This window comes from Rutilus rutilus (genome assembly GCF_951802725.1).
Source record: "Rutilus rutilus genome assembly, chromosome: 2".
Taxonomy (NCBI): Eukaryota; Metazoa; Chordata; class Actinopteri; order Cypriniformes; family Leuciscidae; genus Rutilus; species Rutilus rutilus.
Window position 1 is genome coordinate 30,426,887 of NC_140210.1, and position 19,045 is coordinate 30,445,931.

The window sequence follows — 19,045 nt, forward strand, 5'->3', positions numbered from 1 at the left end:
TTTGTCGGATATCATCCATATGGAAACTAAATGAAAGCATGCCGAAGATTGGTGTGCATGTCTGTGGCATCCTGGCCAGATTTAGTTTCTTTCTCCCCCCACAGTGCACCAGTCCTCATGTAATTACACAAATAGTGTATTATAAAAATAAAATAAAAAGATCCCAGGATATTCATCAAACCTTCGTCTTTGTGTGTGGCATGGTTAAAAGAAAGTCCTACTAGTTTGTAAAGACATGAGGTTGACTAAAAAGATACAATTTTGATTTCTGGGTCAATTAAAACCATAACCCCCTTTTTAAAGGAACCATTCACCCACAAATCCAGTGCTTCCCTCTCCAGGCCAGTAGGTGGCAGATGTGCACCATTTACACTGGTATGCTAATCAACTGGATATGTCAGGATAAAAACACCAGAAGAACAAAGTCGCATTCCCGCCATTGCAGATGGTGTTCCTCGTTGGGTTGTTTTTCCACCAAAACCAATTGAAGCGCTTAGTCGTGCGAATTTTTAATAAATTTTGTTTTAAATAAAATAAAAAAAAACAGTAAATTCCGCAAAAAGCAACGCAGGAAGCGGTTGTTATGCCAACACTCCAGAGGGCAATTAAGTACTGCACTGTTAGAGCCATAGAGAATGAGTTTACAGTGGTGGGAATGGATATAACTGTGGAAGCAAGTTAATGACAGGAAGCAGAAAAGTCTGGTGATGCTCTACAGCCACTCTTAAATTACCCAAATTAGGACTGAAGTATGTATCTGTTTCAGGATATGAAGAGATAATGATACAGACAAAATGGGCTGCAGTAAGATGTTTTTAAAAGAAATAAGGGGGTTTAGTGTTTCAGTGAAAACAGTTTCAGTCCATAATTTTGTATTTAAAATTAAGCTTTATTTCCATGGCAACACTTATTAGTTTAGCCAGTTTTAACTAGGCTATGACATACAGGGAGAGAGACTGAAAAACCACGTCAATTTCCAATAAAAGCGTCCAGCATAGGGGCACGGAAAGAGCCATCCCAGGTAATTTGATCTTACAATTATATGCAATAGAACCTCTATTAGCAAGCCATCTGATTGGCAGAACCTAGCATCTATTAAATGGAAATAACAGATTTATGCCAGTTACACCCAGAGTGCCACCTACTGGAGAACATTTCAAAATAAAATAAATTTTACATTATTACCACCTATTGTTAAGCAGCTTGTTAAAAACTTTAGCACATAAGATTCCTCTTAATTTAATTGATACAGAACAGTGACTTAACCTTTACATCCCGTTCCCTCCACCATCACCACTATGTGATTTCTACCAATAAGAGGGGGAAAAAGTGATTCATTACCAAATAAAGTGTGCTAGATCATTTATTAAATAATTATGAGAGGAAAGCTTATATTAAAGACATGACAATAACATATATGCTAAACATATTAGTTCTCAACAAGGACTTGCATCAAAAAAGTTAAATATAAAACAGTTCTTAGGAAGTCATGAGACAGATTAGACATGTTATTACTTGCCACATGGAATGCGTAACTGTTCAGCATGACATCTTATTACATCTCACCACGGATGTCAGCCAGTACAGAAACAACCTCAGGGGTTTCAGCAGTGATCACAATAACATGTTCTAACTCTTCACTACGTAGCTGTCACGCTATAAGAACAATCGCAGAAATATCAGTCTCAATGTATTGATTGTCAAAGCTGTGAAAGTAAGCTGTGGATAAAGTGTTTAGATTTGACTAATAGTTGTGATTCCTGAGGCCGTTTCTGTGGTACACTCCTCTTCGATCTGTTGCAAGGTAATCTGGTCACTTGGAGAAGGAGGGACAGACTAAGAGAAAATGCATAGAGTCTTTCAGTTAGCATTGAGCTGCTCTTAAAAACTAAAGCAGGTTTCACTGAGAGCCCTCCATTTATGAATGTAACTGAGCTAAGGATCAAAACGATAAAGGAATTTTCAAACAAAAACTCAATGGGGGGGGGGGGAACTCAATCCCTCATATAACTGAGAGAGACATACACATAATAACATATACAGATTATACCTTACAGCAGCTTATAGAGGCGCATTAATATTTCCAAATCAGATGTAGTCGACCTTGTTGACAAACCTGTGATACATTTTGAGGGAGACTACTAAAAAAGGGGACCATAAATTGTCAAATTCAGCTTCATTCCCTTTAATTGTAGCCCCAATATGCTCAACTTTTGATTTTAATGTATTAGTAAATGTTGAAATTAACATTAACTTAGATTAATAAATGATGTAGAAGTATTGTTCATTCTTAGTCTGTTAACTAAAGCAGTTAACGAATGTTAACTAATGAAGCCTTATTAAAAAGTGTTGAATATAATATAATATAATATAATATAATATAATATAATATAATATAATATAAGTGAGGGCAAGTGATCTAGAGTCATTTGGATAGAATGAAGCAGTAGTTTGTAACTATTTGCAGTGTTAGCAGTGTCATTTAATCAAGGAATAGCATTCTTGACACCGATCCTAGTATGGACACTCAAAGCAACCGCTGAATTGTATACGTTTATATAATGGCATGTTGGTTGCTGCTTACCTCTGATTCTGCTGTAGCAGTTGTTACAGAAGAGCTGTCTGTGTCTGACTCTGACCTGAGCTCCGGACTCAACCCCTCTCCCAAGGTCAGTCCTGCAGCTGACACACTGCAAGATCAACAAGAAACAGTGAGTCCGGATACACATCAAGATGAGAGGACAGAACCCTTTTCTTCCCATGACTCCATGCAGAAAGTCAAAGCCTCCCAAATCAGAAATGCTAATAATTGGGTCAGTGTGAGCAGATCCTCCACCATAGCTACATTTGAAAAGGTGATTTATTTTTTATTTTTTTAGTCAAAGCTGTTGAAGCAGTGATGTAACGGTCCTGTGCTGCAGTGAAGAAACAAGCAGTTACCGGTTACCGTAAACAAAATAACCCCTGCAACCACATACAGGAATCTAAAAGGGACAAACATCATTAGAAGGAATGCAAGAGACCAAAGATCAAAGCAAATACCTTATTTTCCGGAAAATAAATCACACCAGACTATAAAGGTCGCACTATAATTTGTTGAAAGAATTTTTTTTTTTTTTTTTTTTTTTTTAAATAGGTGTACGTCACATTTTATTACATTCAGAAATAATGTAATGTCCAAACAAATAAAACAACACTTTTAAAACCATTATTAACACTATAAATACATATTTTGGTTCCTCTCACTTAAATCATTACATGCGTCATTTTGGAATATAAATCTCAGCATGTTTTGGATTACAAAAAAAAATTAAAAATCCGGAAAATGCGGTATAGTTTTGTGTTTAGAAAAGCCTGTGTGTTCAGTGACTGGCAGGGTTCTGGTCAGGTTAGCCTTTAATTGGTTGTGCAGAGGTTAGCCGGAAGGAGCGTTTATTTTGTCAAGTTAACTGGCAATAAGGCAATCAGAAAACAGGCTGGACTTACGATGTCTTCCAATTCAACAAAAACATTTTTAACTTGGAATTAAAACACGTTCAGATAAGAGTTCTGGAATGATTTTGTGAAAATGTTCTTACATAAATCCCAGGTTTGAATCAAAGTATGAATTAGAATAGAAATCTACACCATTTCTAATTTGTTTTGCATGCTTGTAATCTGATTGCCTACAGCAAAATAGAAGAATGTATTGATGTTAGGTGGCTAATGATCTCCTGTTGCCCCAAATGCTGAAGGTTAAAAACCCAGGCTAGGTGCAACGGATCCACGGAAGGGCCCGCTCGCTCTTAGTTTCAGGTGACCTCTAGTCTCACCTTGAAGCAACCAATGTGAAAGCAGAGCTCCAGGGAATCGATGACCATGGCGGCTCCCTTCCCTAGAGGCTGCTCGCACCTCGAGCACATCCGCCTGCCACTGAGCAGCCTACAGGCACCACATGCCAGTGTCAGAGTCAGTGTCAATGTCAGAAACAAGACAGCATTTGCTCTGCCCTTTCCCTGATTTGACTGCATTTAACAGAAGAGGATGGCGGCAGAGTACTGAAAGGTTCGGAATAGCATACTACGCTGCATGTATACTGTACACATTAACACAGCATGCACAGTGTTCCATGGAATACCCAAATTGTCAAAATGCGCGCTGTGTGGGATACTGCTTCCAACAATGCATGCAATACTCTCCACTTGAGCTTTCAGTGTAACAAATGGACTGGAAGCAATAATAATTTTCACATTTTACATTCTTTGACTGCATATTTATAAAACAGCAAAAAGTTTTACACAAAATTAGATTACAAATTAACAGCATTTCCCAAGATGAACTAGACCACAAATGGTTGATTTAGCCTGGAACGTTGTGAGGTTTTGTAGCATACAACTATTTACAAGAAATATTGCTTACTCTTTCACATACTGTTTTTCAAACATTGTATGCAATACATTAGTCAATGCAGCATATTTTGTACACTACCGTTTAAATGTTTGGTGTCAGTAAGATTAGTTTTTTATGCTCACCAAGACTGATAAAATACAGTAGAAACAGTAATATTTTGAAATGTTTTTTGCAGTTTAAAATGACTGTTTTCTATTTTAATCCATTTTAAAATTTATACATGTATTCCTGTGATGACAAAAGCTGAATTTTCAGCATCATTACTCCAGTTTTCAGTGTCACATGATCCTTCAGATCAATTATTCTAATATGCTGATTTTGTACTGAAGAAACATTTCTCATTATAAATGTTGAACAGTTGAGCTGCTTAATATTTTAAAGGAACACTCCACCGTTTTTTGAAATAGGGCTTATTCTTCTTTCCTACATTTAGATAGGTGGGCAAATGCATTTTTGTCTCAGTGCATGCATTGTTTTAGTTTGACAGGGTCGGCGCTAGCTTAGCTTAGCATAATGAATGGAATCCTTTGTTGCCAGCTAGCATGTCCTGAGTAAAAGTGATATAAAAAAAATAAATAAAAAAAAACTAATTTCCTAGGCAGATATTGACTTGGGACTATATTAGGGGGAAGCACAGGCAAAGCACTGCTACTTGGGCGCAGAGATATCACGCCCAAGTAGCAGTGCTTCGCCTGTGCTTCCCCCTAATATAGTCCTTAATATATAAGTCAATATCTGCCTAGGAAATCGCCTAGTGTTAATCTGCATCGCTATTTGTACTTGTTGTGAATACGCAGGCCACAAGAAGTAATTAGGTGGTTTTTTTTTATTTTTTATATCACTTTTACTCAGGACATGCTAGCTGGCAACAAAGGATTCCATTCATTATGCTAAGCTAAGCTAGCGCCGACCCTGTCAAACTAAAACAATGCATGCACTGAGACAAAAATGCATTTGCCCACCTATCTAAATGTAGGAAAGAAAGTGAATAAGCCCTATTTCAAAAAACGGTGGAGTGTTCCTTTAAGACACTAAGATAAGATAATTAAGATAAAAAAAAAATTAAAAAAAAAAAATCAGGATTCGATGAATAGAAAGTTCAAAAGAAGATAATTTATTTGAAATATATTTCTCTCATTTTTGATAAATTTTTCCATCCTTGCTGAATACAAGTATTAACTAATATTTTTTTTTTACAATTGTACTGATCCCAAACTTTTGAACGATAGTGTACGCCACGTCATATGCTGCAATATGCAGTACACGAGTATACCATTCCGACCATAGTCACTGATTGCTAAAATACCTGGGGTTAAAGGTCAAGTAGAGTGAGATCCTTAAGAAAAAAAGAGCTGCACTTAAAATCGCCTTAAAGGTGTTTAAACTGAATATGCATTTTACATAAAGCAGTGCTTTGGTTGCTTTGACTAGTTCATACCTGCCACTCTGCTGAGAGTCTGAACGGGACTCAGGGACCGAGGGCTCAGGCGTAGTTGTGATTGGTGGAGTGTGAAAGTTGGAGGCTGACAAGGAGCTCTGTTTAAGACCAGTAGAGAAGATCGCTGAGCCAGGGCCCAAGCTGCTGCGTCCTCTACTGTAAGAACCAGTGCTTCCCACAACAGAATGGGGTCTGTTTGTGATGCCTGAAGTGTAGGACTGCCTGGACCAGGAGCTGGTCGAGTGGAGGTTCTCCAGCGATTCATATCTGCGAAGAGATTGAGATGTTAAAGACAGACTGGAAATGATGCATTCCTGGTTGACAAAAAGTACACTATTATTCAAAAGTTTGGGGTCAGTAGGATTATTATATTTTTTTTATGTTTTGGAAAGAAGTCTCTTATGCTCAGTTGCTCAAGACAGCATATTTAATCAAAATACAGTAAAAACTAGAGGTCGACCAATATAGTTTTTCTTATTGGTTTTTCTAATTGGCCGATGTGTTAGAAGCGTTTACGGTCTTTGTTTAACAGTCATATTTAATACGTTATTAGATAGAACTGTTAAAAAAAGAAAGAAAAAAAAAGAAAAAAAAAAAAGTAAACGGTAGGCAAACACTAGTATACATCCTCATTTACTGTCAGCATTCTGCATATACGCATTTATATAATTTAAACAAATCTCTGAATATCTAATAAACATTTAATTTCACAAACCTTGCAAACTTTTCTGAAGTGCACATTTGTAGCCTGCATAAACGCGTTACTCTGTGTGTGACGTTCGGTCCGTGTGAATTAAATGCAGACAGGAGAGTTCAGCTTCACTGGAGACGCACGATTAACAAACTTTAAACCCTTGATTTAAAAATATGCAGCGCTATATCCAATTGAATGCAATTTTGACTGTGTGCTGTATGTAAAATTAGTGTTACCTTGTCTTTATTTGACAAAATATGATTCCCAGTGCGCACAAACTTAGCAGATTACTGAGTCCCATTACAGTTTACTTCCTTTTTATTCATATATTTTTAAACAATTACTTTCTTTGTGAAAAATACTGTAATAGGATTGAAGAATCAAGAAGTTGCCATCTAAAGTATAAGCATATTTTGAAGATTTTAAAACATTTATTTCAAATGTATTAAATACTAATTAAAAAAAATGATATATATGCAATACAAAAAAAAAAACAATATTGGTCGACCACTAGTAAAAACAGTAATATTGTGAAATATTATTAGAATTTAAAAGAACCGTTTTCTATTTTAATATATTTTAACTATTAACATATTTAAAAAAAAGTTCCTGCGATGGCAAAGCTCAATTTTCAGTGCGTCACACTTTTCAAACATTTAAACAGTAGTACAAGCTGACAAAGAGAATCTGTGCTAAACAGTACAAGGGAAAATGTTTATTCAGTTTATTCATTGGGACCTCTTGATTGACGTTCCCGCAGTGATGGACTCTTTGTTGGTGCTGGCATTTCGCTGACGGATCCAACTGCCGTCTGTGAGGAGCTGCGTTTTCTTCCTCATCTCCTCCAGGATCTGCAGACGTTCCTTTTCTGCCTGTGACAGCTGTCCCTTCTTTTTACCGCTCCCTGCAGCTAATGCAGGGACAAGCCAGAGAAGAGGAGCATTATTGTATAACTCACAACTTGCATAAGATTAATCAAAATGAAAAGTAATCAGACCTTTAGCATCTTGTTTGTGAAGGCTTTCAAGTGCAGGGGTAGATTTTGACTTTGTCCTAGCCAACATAAGCACATGAAAGAAAAAGAGTGAAAAAAAACACATGACCACTGCAAGCCTAACTTTAAATGTGAAGTGTGCTATTTTTGCATCACCAACAATAAATGCCTGCAAAATATCTGGCAATGAGGACAGAACTGAATGTGATGAGAAAGATAAGGCAATGTGAAATATTACTAAATGGAATTGTAATCAGAATTAACGTTCAGAATTGTTAACATTCTCTTGCTTACCTTTCTCTTCCCATTAAAGTGAGAAAGTATTTTAATAATCGAAAATAATACACACGTTCCCTTTAAGACAGTGGAAAATCTTTCAGTACAGAAATAAGTGCTGCCAGATTTACTACATAACATCTTTCTTTATGCCACAAAAGCCATTAAAAGAAGCAAATATAGCCATAAAAGCAAACTGACCTGTCGGAAACTGTAAGCTTGGCAAACCCATAGGACTCCTCTGAGCTGAAGCAGGACAGAGCAGAAGCAGCACATAGAGAGACATGCAAGCAATGACCAAAGCAACAGCAACATGTACATGCAACTCCACACTGCACTCAATACAAGAATATTTCACTACTACTACTTCAGAAATTAACAATACATATTAATTAGGGCTGTCAATTTAACATGGTAATTTAGTGTGATTTATTTAAAAAAAAACTAATGCTAAAATAATAATAAATATAGCTGCAAGCAGCAATTACCGGGGCCAAGCAGAATAAGACGACAAGACATGCCAACATTGCTGAAAGTGTCAGATCAACTGCAACAATCAGCAATTAAAGACATTTAAAGAAGATTTTAGGCGAAATGCCTGAAAAATCATATAAACAGTAATTAAAAATATGATTTAATGGATTATCACTTTCGACCAATAGGTGGCGCAGTTACAAAACTGATGTGATGTGGTCAGAGTGAAGTGACAATGACACATACAAAGTTTGGTGTCAATATGTCAAGGCATTGCAGAGATAAAGCCTGAATAATGCTTTTCGCATCATGCCTCAAATTTGCTGCTGCGCTATACGAAAACGGTTTCGGCAATCGACACGAAATCCATAACTTTCAGTCGGCACAGTCTGGAGATGATATGATTCGATTTTGGTGAAAATCGGACAATCGGTGTAGGAGGAGTTCGAAAAAGTAGGTTTTGAATGAAAATAGCATTTTATTTCACAAAACTCTATTGAAGTCAATGGGAATTTCATGTTTTGTTCTATTATAGCGCCACCAAGAGGCTCAGTCCCACAATTTTTTTTACGTGTCCTCAGAGTGAGCCCATACATATGTGTGTCAGTTTTGGTGAAAATATCTCAATTCGCTTCAGAGTTATAGGCATTTATATGAAAAAACACGTAAAAAATGACTGACACATGACTTTGTTTGGAATTTACTACCCCTAAACATCAATATTTTCGCATTTGGTCATTGGCGTATAGCTATCGACCTATGTTTCCAAACTTCTGACGGTGGTTTCGTCTCGATTGGACTAGCGGTTTCAAAGATATAGCCAAATGTTTTTTAAGCGCTAAATCACAACGCTACACAAACCGTAAGGCGAAACCTAGCATATTTGGTATCGTTGGACTCGGCAAGGATTCAGGAGTCTAATGAGATGAGTTTGGTGAAAATAAGTCGACCACACCCAAAGTTATAAGCATTTGAAAAATAAAATTCACCACTAGGTGGCGCTGTTTCGAAACTTCTCACGCTCCTTCAGAACATCGTGCTGATGACCCATACCGAGTTTCGTAACAATCCGTTCATGCGTTCTTAAAATACAGCATTTTAGCACAAAATTAAAAATGGCCGACAGTCAAAATGGCCGATATGGTAAAATTTTATATCAGTCGACTCGGCATGTTGCCCTGAATCTAACGAGACCAATTTTATGATTTTTGGACAAAATGTTCAGAAGTTATAAGCAAAAATAGCCATTTTTCATATCTCCGGACCAGTAGGTGGCGCTGCGCCGAAACACAGCATGTAGCCTCAGGTCATGCTTGTGAGTACATGTACCAAGTTTGGTCTGAATACGATAAACCTTTGCGGAGATACAGCCTTACGACTGTTTTTGCTAGCGCTACGTAAAATGTATTCGTGCGTTTATCGAAAACGGTTTGATGAATCAATTTGAATTCCATAACTTTTGGTCAACACTGCCTGAAGATGATCTGGTTCAATTTTCGTGCAAATCGGACAAACCGTCTAGGACGAGTTCGAAAAAGTAGCTTTTTCAGAAAATTAAAAATGGCGGCCATATTTATATGACGAAAAATGACGTCATAGGGTGCAATCGAATCGGCATGAGCTCAGAAATAAGAGGAAAAAAGAATTTTGTTGATTGGCCTTACGGTTCAAAAGTTATTAGCAAAATAAAAGTGAAACTTTGGACAGGTGGTGGCGCTAGAGGGAATGACTTAGAAACACAAAAATTGGTGTATTTAATGTTGGGACTGTCCTCTATCAGAATGTCAAACCAAAACAACTTTCCCGCAATCGGTTCTATGGGCTGCCATAGACGCCCAGTCGGAAGAAGAATAATAATAATAAATATAGCTGCAAGCAGCAATTACCGGGGCCAAGCAGAATAAGACGACAAGACATTTCGACATGTTTGAAAGTGTCAGACCAACTGCAACATTGAGCAATTAAAGACATTTAAAGAGGATTTTAGGCAAAATGGCTGAAAAATCATAGAAACAATAATTAAAAATATGATGTAATGGATTATCACTTTCGACCAATAGGTGGTGCAGTTACAAAACTGATGTGATGTGGTCAGAGTGAAGTGACAATGACACATGCAAAGTTTGGTGTCAATATGTCAAGGCATTGCAGACATAAAGCCTGAATAATGCTTTTAGCATCATGCCTCAAATTTGCTGCTGCGCTATACGAAAACGGTTTCGTCAATCGACACGAAATCCATAACTTTCAGTCGGCACGGTCTGGAGATGATATGATTCGATTTTGGTGAAAATCGGACAAACGGTGTAGGAGGAGTTCGAAAAAGTAGGTTTTTAATGAAAATAGCATTTTATTTCACAAAACTGTATTGAAGTCAATGGGAATTTTATGTTTTGTTCTATTATAGCGCCACCAAGAGGCTCAGTCTCACAATTTTTTTTACGTGTCCTCAGAGTGAGCCCATACATATGTGTGTCAGTTTTGGTGAAAAAATCTCAATTTGCTTCAGAGTTATAGGCATTTATATGAAAAAACACGTAAAAAATGACTGACACATGACTTTGTTTGGAATTTACTACCCCTAAACATCAATATTTTCGCATTTGGGCATTGGTGTATAGCTATCGACCTATGTTTCCAAACTTCTGACGGTGGTTTCGTCTCGATCGGACTAGCGGTTTCGAAGATATAGCCAAATGTTTTTTAAGCGCTAAATCACAACGCTACACAAACCGTAAGGCAAAACCTAGCATGTTTGGTATCGTAGGACTCGGCAAGGTTTCAGGAGTCTAATTAGAAGAGTCTCGTGAAAATAAGTTGACCACACCCAAAGTTATAAGCATTTTAAAAAAAAAATTCACCACTAGGTGGCGCTGTTTCGAAACTTCTCACGCTCCTTCAGGACAACGTGCTGATGACCCATACCAAGTTTCGTAACAATTCGTTCATGCATTCTTAAAATACAGTATTTTAGCACAAAATTCAAAATGGCCGACAGTCAAAAGGGCCGATATGGTAAAACTGGATATCATACGAATCGGCATATTGCCCTGAATGTAACGATACCAATTTTATGATTTTTGGACAAACTGTTTAGAAGTTATAAGCAAAAATAGCCATTTTTCATATCTCCGGACCTGTAGGTGGCGCTGCGCCGAAACGCAGCATGTAGCCTCAGGTCATGCTTGTGAGTACATGTACCAAGTTTGGTCTGAATACGATAAACCGTTGCGGAGATACAGCCTTACGACTGTTTTTGCTAGAGCTACGTAAAATGTATTCGTGCGTTTATCGAAAACGGTTTGACGAATCAATTTGAATTCCATAACTTTTGGTCAACACTGCCTGAAGATGATCTGGTTCAATTTTCGTGCAAATCGGACAAACCGTCTAGGACGAGTTCGAAAAAGTAGCTTTTTCAGAAAATTAAAAATGGCGGCCATATTTATATGACGGAAAATGACATCATAGGGTGCAATCGAATCGGCATGAGCTCAGAAATAAGAGGAAAAAAGAATTTTGTTGATTGGCCTTACGGTTCAAAAGTTATTAGCAAAATAAAAGTGAAACTTTGGACAGGTGGTGGCGCTAGAGGGAATGACTTAGAAACACAAAAATTGGTGTATTTAATGTTGGGACTGTCCTCTATCAGAATGTCAAACCAAAACAACTTTCCCGCAATCGGTTCTATGGGCTGCCATAGACGCCCAGTCGGAAGAAGAATAATAATAATAATAATAATAATAATAAGAACCGGAACAAACACAATAGGTGCCTCCGCACCTTCGGTGCTTGGCCCCTAAATATAGCTGCAAGCAGCAATTATCGGGGCCAAGCGCAAGCAGACGACAGGATATGCCAACATGGCTGAAGGTGTCAGACCAACTGCAACAATGAGAAATTAAATACATTTAAAGAGGATTTTAGGCGAAATGGCTGAAAAATCATATAAAAAGTCATTCAAAATATGATTTAATGGATTATCACTTTCGACCAATAGGTGGCGCAGTTACAAAACTGATGTGATGTGGTCAGAGTGAAGTGACAATGACACATATAAAGTTTGGTGTCAATATGTCAAGGCATTGCAGAGATAAAGCCTGAATAGTGCTTTTAGCATCATGCCTCAACTTTGCTGCTACACTATACGAAAACGGTTTCGTCTATTGACACGAAATCCATAACTTTTATTCAGCATAGTCTGGAGATGATACGATTCGATTTTGGTGAAAATTGGACAAACGGTCTAGGAGGAGTTCGAAAAAGTAGGTTTTGACTGAAAATCAAGATGGCGGACAGGAACCTAGGCCAAATAAGGAAAACTTGGTATCTATGTTCTCGGCTTGACCCAGGGAATCTATTAAGACCAGTGGCATTTCAGTAGCCAGATTTATTCAAAAGTTATTAGCCTATTTGGAAATTTTGTTATAACTTTTGACCACTAGGTGGCACTGTCTCGAAATATTTTGGGTACTTTCAGGGGATGGTGCTGATGGCACATTTTGAGTTTCGTAATATTACACCAATGCATTTGTTTAGTATAGCATTTTATTTCACAAAACTGTATTGAAGTCAATGGGAATTTCATGTTTTGTTCTATTATAGCGCCACCAAGAGGCTGAGTCCCACCATTTTTTTTACATGTCCTCAGAGTGAGCTCGTACATATGTGTGTCGATTTTGGTGAAAATATCTCAATTCGCTTCGGAGTTATAGACATTTATATGAAAAAACACGTAAAAAATGACTGACACATGACTTTGATTGGAATTTACTACCCTTAAACATCAATATTTTCGCATTTGGGCATTGGTGTATAGCTATCGACCTATGTTTCCAAACTTCTGACGGTGGTTTCGTCTCGATCGGACTAGCGGTTTCGAAGATATAGCCAAATGTTTTTTAAGCGCTAAATCACAACGCTACACAAACCGTAAGGCAAAACCTAGCATGTTTGGTATCGTGGGACTCGGCAACGATTCAGGACTCTAATGAGATGAGTCTCGTGAAAATAAGTCGACCACACCCAAAGTTATAAGCATTTGGAAACATTTGGAAAAAAAAATTCACCACTAGGTGGCACTGTTTCGAAACTTCTCAGGCTCCTTCAGGGCATCGTGCTGATGATCCATTCCGAGTTTTGTAACGATACGTTCACGCGTTCATAAAATACAGCATTTTTGCACATAATTCAGAATGGCCGACAGCCAAAATGGCTGATTGGGGAAAAATGGATATCAGTCGACTCAGCATGTTGCCCTGAATCTAACAAGACCAATTTTATGATTTTTGGACAAACTGTTCAGAAGTTATAAGCAAAAATAGCCATTTTTCATATCTCCGGACCAGTAGGTAGCGCTGCGCCGAAACGCAGCATGTCGCCTCAGGTCATGCTTGTCATGACATGTACCAATTTTGGTCTGAATCCGATAAAGCGTTGCGGAGATACAGCCCTACGACTGTTTTTGCAAGCGCTACGTAAAATTTGTTCGAGCGTTATTCGAAAACAGTTTGACGAATCAATTTGAATTCCATAACTTTTTGTCAGCTCTACCTGAAGATTATCTGGTTCAATTTTCGTGCAAATCGGACAAACCGTCTAGGACGAGTTCGAAAAAGTAGCTTTTTCAGCACATTCAAAATGGCGGCCATATTTATATGCCGGACAATGACATCATATGGTGCAATCGAATCGGCATGAGCTCAGGAATCAGAGAAAAAAAGATTTTTGTTGATTGGCCTTACGCTTCAAAAGTTATTAGCAAAATAAAAGTGAAACTTTGGACAGCTGGTGGCGCTAGAGGGAATGACTTAGAAACACCAAAATTGGTGTATTTAATGTTGGGACTGTCCTCTATCAGAATGTCAAACCAAAACAACTTTCCCGCAATCGGTTCTATGGGCTGCCATAGACTCCCAGTTGGAAGAAGGAAGAATAATAATAATAATAGGAACGGGAACGGATACAATAGGTGCCTACGCACCTTCGGTGCTTGGCCCCTAATAAGAACGGGAACAAAAACAATAGGTGCCTCCGCACCTTCGGTGCTTGGCCCCTAAATATAGCTGCAAGCAGCCATTACCGGGGCCAAGCAGAATAAGACGACAAGACATGCCAACATGTCTGAAAGTGTCAGACCAACTGCAACAATGAGCAATTAAAGACATTTAAAGAGGATTTTAGGCAAAATGCCTGAAAAATCATAGAAACAATAATTAAAAATATGATTTGATGGATTATCACTTTCGACCAATAGGTGGCGCAGTTACAAAACTGATGTGATGTGGTCAGAGTGAAGTGACAATGACACATACAAAGATTGGTGTCAATATATCAAGGCATTGCAGAGATAAAGCCTTAATTATTGCTATTAGCATCATGCCTCAACTTTGCTGCTGCGCTATACGAAAACGGTTTCGTCTATCGACACGAAATCCATAACTTTTAGTCGGCACGGTCTGGAGATGATACGATTCGATTTTGGTGAAAATCGGACAAACGGTCTAGGAGGAGTTCGAAAAAGTAGGTTTTGACTGAAAATCAAGATGGCGGACAGGAAGTTTGGCCAAATAAGGAAAACTTGGTATCTATGTTCTCGGCTTGACCCAAGGAATCTATTAAGACCCGTGGCATTTCAATAGCCAGATTTATTCAAAAGTTATTAGCCTTTTTGGAAATTTTGTTATAACTTTTGACCACTAGGTGGCGCTGTCTTGAAATATTTTGGTTGCCTTCAGGGGATGGTGCTGATGACACAATCTGAGTTTCGTAATATTACACCAATGCATTTGTTTAGTATAGCATTTTATTTCACAAAACTGTATTGAAGTCAATGGGAATTTCATATTTTGTTCAATTATAGCGCCACCAAGAGGCTCAGTCCCACAATTTTTTTTACGTGTCCTCAGAGTGAGCCCATACATATGTGTGTCAATTTTGGTGAAAATATCTCAATTCACTTCGGAGTTATAGACATTTATATGAAAAAACACGAAAAAAATTACTGACACATGACTTTGTTTGGAATTTACTACCCCTAAACATCAATATTTTCGCATTTGGGCATTGGCGTATAGCTATCGACCTATGTTTCCAAACTTCTGACGGTGGTTTCGTCTCGATCGGACTAGCGGTTTCGAAGATATAGCCAAATGTTTTTTAAGCGCTAAATCACAACGCTACACAAACCGTAAGGCAAAACCTAGCATGTTTGGTATCGTAGGACTCGGCAAGGTTTCAGGAGTCTAATTAGATGAGTCTCGTGAAAATAAGTTGACCACACCCAAAGTTATAAGCATTTGAAAAAAAAAATTCACCACTAGGTGGCGCTGTTTCGAAACTTCTCACGCTCCTTCAGGACAACGTGCTGATGACCCATACCAAGTTTCGTAACAATTCGTTCATGCATTCTTAAAATACAGTATTTTAGCACAAAATTCAAAATGGCCGACAGTCAAAAGGGCCGATATGGTAAAACTGGATATCATACGAATCGGCATATTGCCCTGAATGTAACGATACCAATTTTATGATTTTTGGACAAACTGTTCAGAAGTTATAAGCAAAAATAGCCATTTTTCATATCTCCGGACCAGTAGGTGGCGCTGCGCCGAAACGCAGCATGTTGCCTCAGGTCATGCTTGTGATGACATGTACCAAGTTTGGTCTGAATCCGATAAAGCGTTGCGGAGATACAGCCCTACGACTGTTTTCGCAAGCGCTACGTAAAATTTGTTCGTGCGCTTATTGAAAACGGTTTGACGAATCAATTTGAATTCCATAACTTTTTGTCAGCACTGCCTGAAGATGATCTGGTTCAATTTTCGTGCAAATCGGACAAACCGTCTAGGACGAGTTCGAAAAAGTAGCTTTTTCAGCACATTCAAAATGTCGGCCATATTTTTAAGCCGGAAAATGACGTCATAGGGTGCAATCGAATCGGCATGAGCTCAGGAATAACAGGAAAAAAGAATTTTGTTGATTGGCCTTACGGTTCAAAAGTTATTAGCAAAATAAAAGTGAAACTTTGGACAGGTGGTGGCGCTAGAGGGAATGACTTAGAAACACAAAAATTGGTGTATTTAATGTTGGGACTGTCCTCTATCAGAATGTCAAACCAAAACAACTTTCCCGCAATCGGTTCTATGGGCTGCCATAGACGCCCAGTCGGAAGAAGAATAATAATAATAATAATAATAATAATAAATATAGCTGCAAGCAGCAATTACCGGGGCCAAGCAGAATAAGACGACAAGACATTTCGACATGTTTGAAAGTGTCAGACCAACTGCAACAATGAGCAATTAAAGACATTTAAAGAGGATTTTAGGCAAAATGGCTGAAAAATCATAGAAACAATAATTAAAAATATGATGTAATGGATTATCACTTTCGACCAATAGGTGGTGCAGTTACAAAACTAATGTGATGTGGTCAGAGTGAAGTGACAATGACACATGCAAAGTTTGGTGTCAATATGTCAAGGCATTGCAGACATAAAGCCTGAATAATGCTTTTAGCATCATGCCTCAAATTTGCTGCTGCGCTATACGAAAACGGTTTCGTCAATCGACACGAAATCCATAACTTTCAGTCGGCACGGTCTGGAGATGATATGATTCGATTTTGGTGAAAATCGGACAAACGGTGTAGGAGGAGTTCGAAAAAGTAGGTTTTTAATGAAAATAGCATTTTATTTCACAAAACTGTATTGAAGTCAATGGGAATTTTATGTTTTGTTCTATTATAGCGCCACCAAGAGGCTCAGTCTCACAATTTTTTTTACGTGTCCTCAGAGTGAGCCCATACATATGTGTGTCAGTTTTGGTGAAAAAATCTCAATTTGCTTCAGAGTTATAGGCATTTATATGAAAAAACACGTAAAAAATGACTGACACATGACTTTGTTTGGAATTTACTACCCCTAAACATCAATATTTTCGCATTTGGGCATTGACATATAGCTATCGACCTATGTTTCCAAACTTCTGACGGTGGTTTCGTCTCGATCGGACTAGCGGTTTCGAAGATATAGCCAAATGTTTTTTAAGCGCTAAATCACAACGCTACACAAACCGTAAGGCAAAACCTAGCATGTTTGGTATCGTAGGACTCGGCAAGGTTTCAGGAGTCTAATTAGATGAGTCTCGTGAAAATAAGTCGACCGCACCCAAAGTTATAAGCATTTGAAAAAAAAAATTCCCCACTAGGTGGCGCTGTTTCGAAACTTCTCACACTCCTTCAGGACATCGTGCTGATGACCCATGCCAAGTTTCGTAACAATCCGTTCATGCGTTCATAAAATACAGCATTTTAGCACATAATTCAAAATGGCCGACAGTCAAAATGGCCGATATGGTAAAATTGGATATCAGTCGACTCGGCATGTCGCCCTGAATCTAACGAGACCAATTTTATGATTTTTGGACAAACTGTTCAGAAGTTATAAGCAAAAATAGCCATTTTTCATATCTCCGGACCAGTAGGTGGCGCTGCGCCGAAACGCAGCATGTAGCCTCAGGTCATGCTTGTGATGACATGTACCAAGTTTGGTCTGAATACGATAAACCGTTGCGGAGATACAGCCTTACGACTGTTTTTGCTAGAGCTACGTAAAATGTATTCGTGCGTTTATCGAAAACGGTTTGACGAATCAATTTGAATTCCATAACTTTTGGTCAACACTGCCTGAAGATGATCTGGTTCAATTTTCGTGCAAATCGGACAAACCGTCTAGGACGAGTTCGAAAAAGTAGCTTTTTCAGAAAATTAAAAATGGCGGCCATATTTATATGACGGAAAATGACATCATAGGGTGCAATCGAATCGGCATGAGCTCAGAAATAAGAGGAAAAAAGAATTTTGTTGATTGGCCTTACGGTTCAAAAGTTATTAGCAAAATAAAAGTGAAACTTTGGACAGGTGGTGGCGCTAGAGGGAATGACTTAGAAACACAAAAATTGGTGTATTTAATGTTGGGACTGTCCTCTATCAGAATGTCAAACCAAAACAACTTTCCCGCAATCGGTTCTATGGGCTGCCATAGACGCCCAGTCGGAAGAAGAATAATAATAATAAATATAGCTGCAAGCAGCAATTATCGGGGCCAAGCGCAAGCAGATGACAGGATATGCCAACATGGCTGAAGGTGTCAGACCATCTGCAACAATGAGCAATTAAATACATTTAAAGAGGATTTTAGGCGAAATGGCTGAAAAATCATATAAAAAGTCATTCAAAATATGATTTAATGGATTATCACTTTCGACCAATAGGTGGCGCAGTTACAAATGTGATGTGATGTGGTCAGAGTGAAGTGACAATGACACATACAAAGTTTGGTGTCAATATGTCAAGGCATTGCAGAGATAAAGCCTGAATAGTGCTTTTAGCATCATGCCTCAAGTTTGCTGCTACGCTATACGAAAACGGTTTCGTCTATAGACACGAAATCCATAACTTTTAGTCAGCACAGTCTGGAGATGATACGATTCGATTTTGGTGAAAATCGGACAAACGGTCTAGGAGGAGTTCGAAAAAGTAGGTTTGGAATGAAAATCAAGATGGCGGACAGGAAGTTTGGCCAAATAAGGAAAACTTGGTATCTATGTTCTCGGCTTGACCCAAGGAATATATTAAGACCAGTGGCATTTCAGTAGTCAGATTTATTCAAAAGTTATTAGCCTTTATGGAAATGTTGTTATAACTTTTGACCACTAGGTGGCACTGTCTTGAAATATTTTGGGTACCTTCAGGGAATGGTGCTGATGGCACATTTTGA

General features: G+C 38.2%; 1 protein-coding gene across 13 annotated transcripts in view; it reads right to left on the reverse strand.

Annotated features, from left to right (window-relative positions):
- Nucleotides 1-1,347: 1,347 nt before the first annotated feature.
- Nucleotides 1,348-19,045, reverse strand: part of lmo7b (LIM domain 7b) — an 83,611-nt gene continuing 65,913 nt past the window's right edge. For 7 of the 13 annotated variants that reach the window (XM_084392838.1, XM_084392847.1, XM_084392843.1 and 4 more), the window contains 7 exons: nucleotides 7,993-8,037; nucleotides 7,519-7,574; nucleotides 7,260-7,431; nucleotides 5,828-6,094; nucleotides 3,813-3,921; nucleotides 2,585-2,690; nucleotides 1,348-1,836 (listed from right to left, as the gene is read on the reverse strand). In XM_084392838.1, coding sequence (XP_084248964.1) covers nucleotides 1,814-1,836; nucleotides 2,585-2,690; nucleotides 3,813-3,921; nucleotides 5,828-6,094; nucleotides 7,260-7,431; nucleotides 7,519-7,574; nucleotides 7,993-8,037 — 778 coding nt within the window. In that variant the 3' untranslated portion in view covers nucleotides 1,348-1,813. Of the gene's footprint in view, nucleotides 1,837-2,584; nucleotides 2,691-3,812; nucleotides 3,922-5,695; nucleotides 5,726-5,827; nucleotides 6,095-7,259; nucleotides 7,432-7,518; nucleotides 7,575-7,992; nucleotides 8,038-19,045 lie in introns of all 13 variants that reach the window. The other 6 variants (XM_084392839.1, XM_084392846.1, XM_084392841.1 and 3 more) reach the window with 5 other exon arrangements.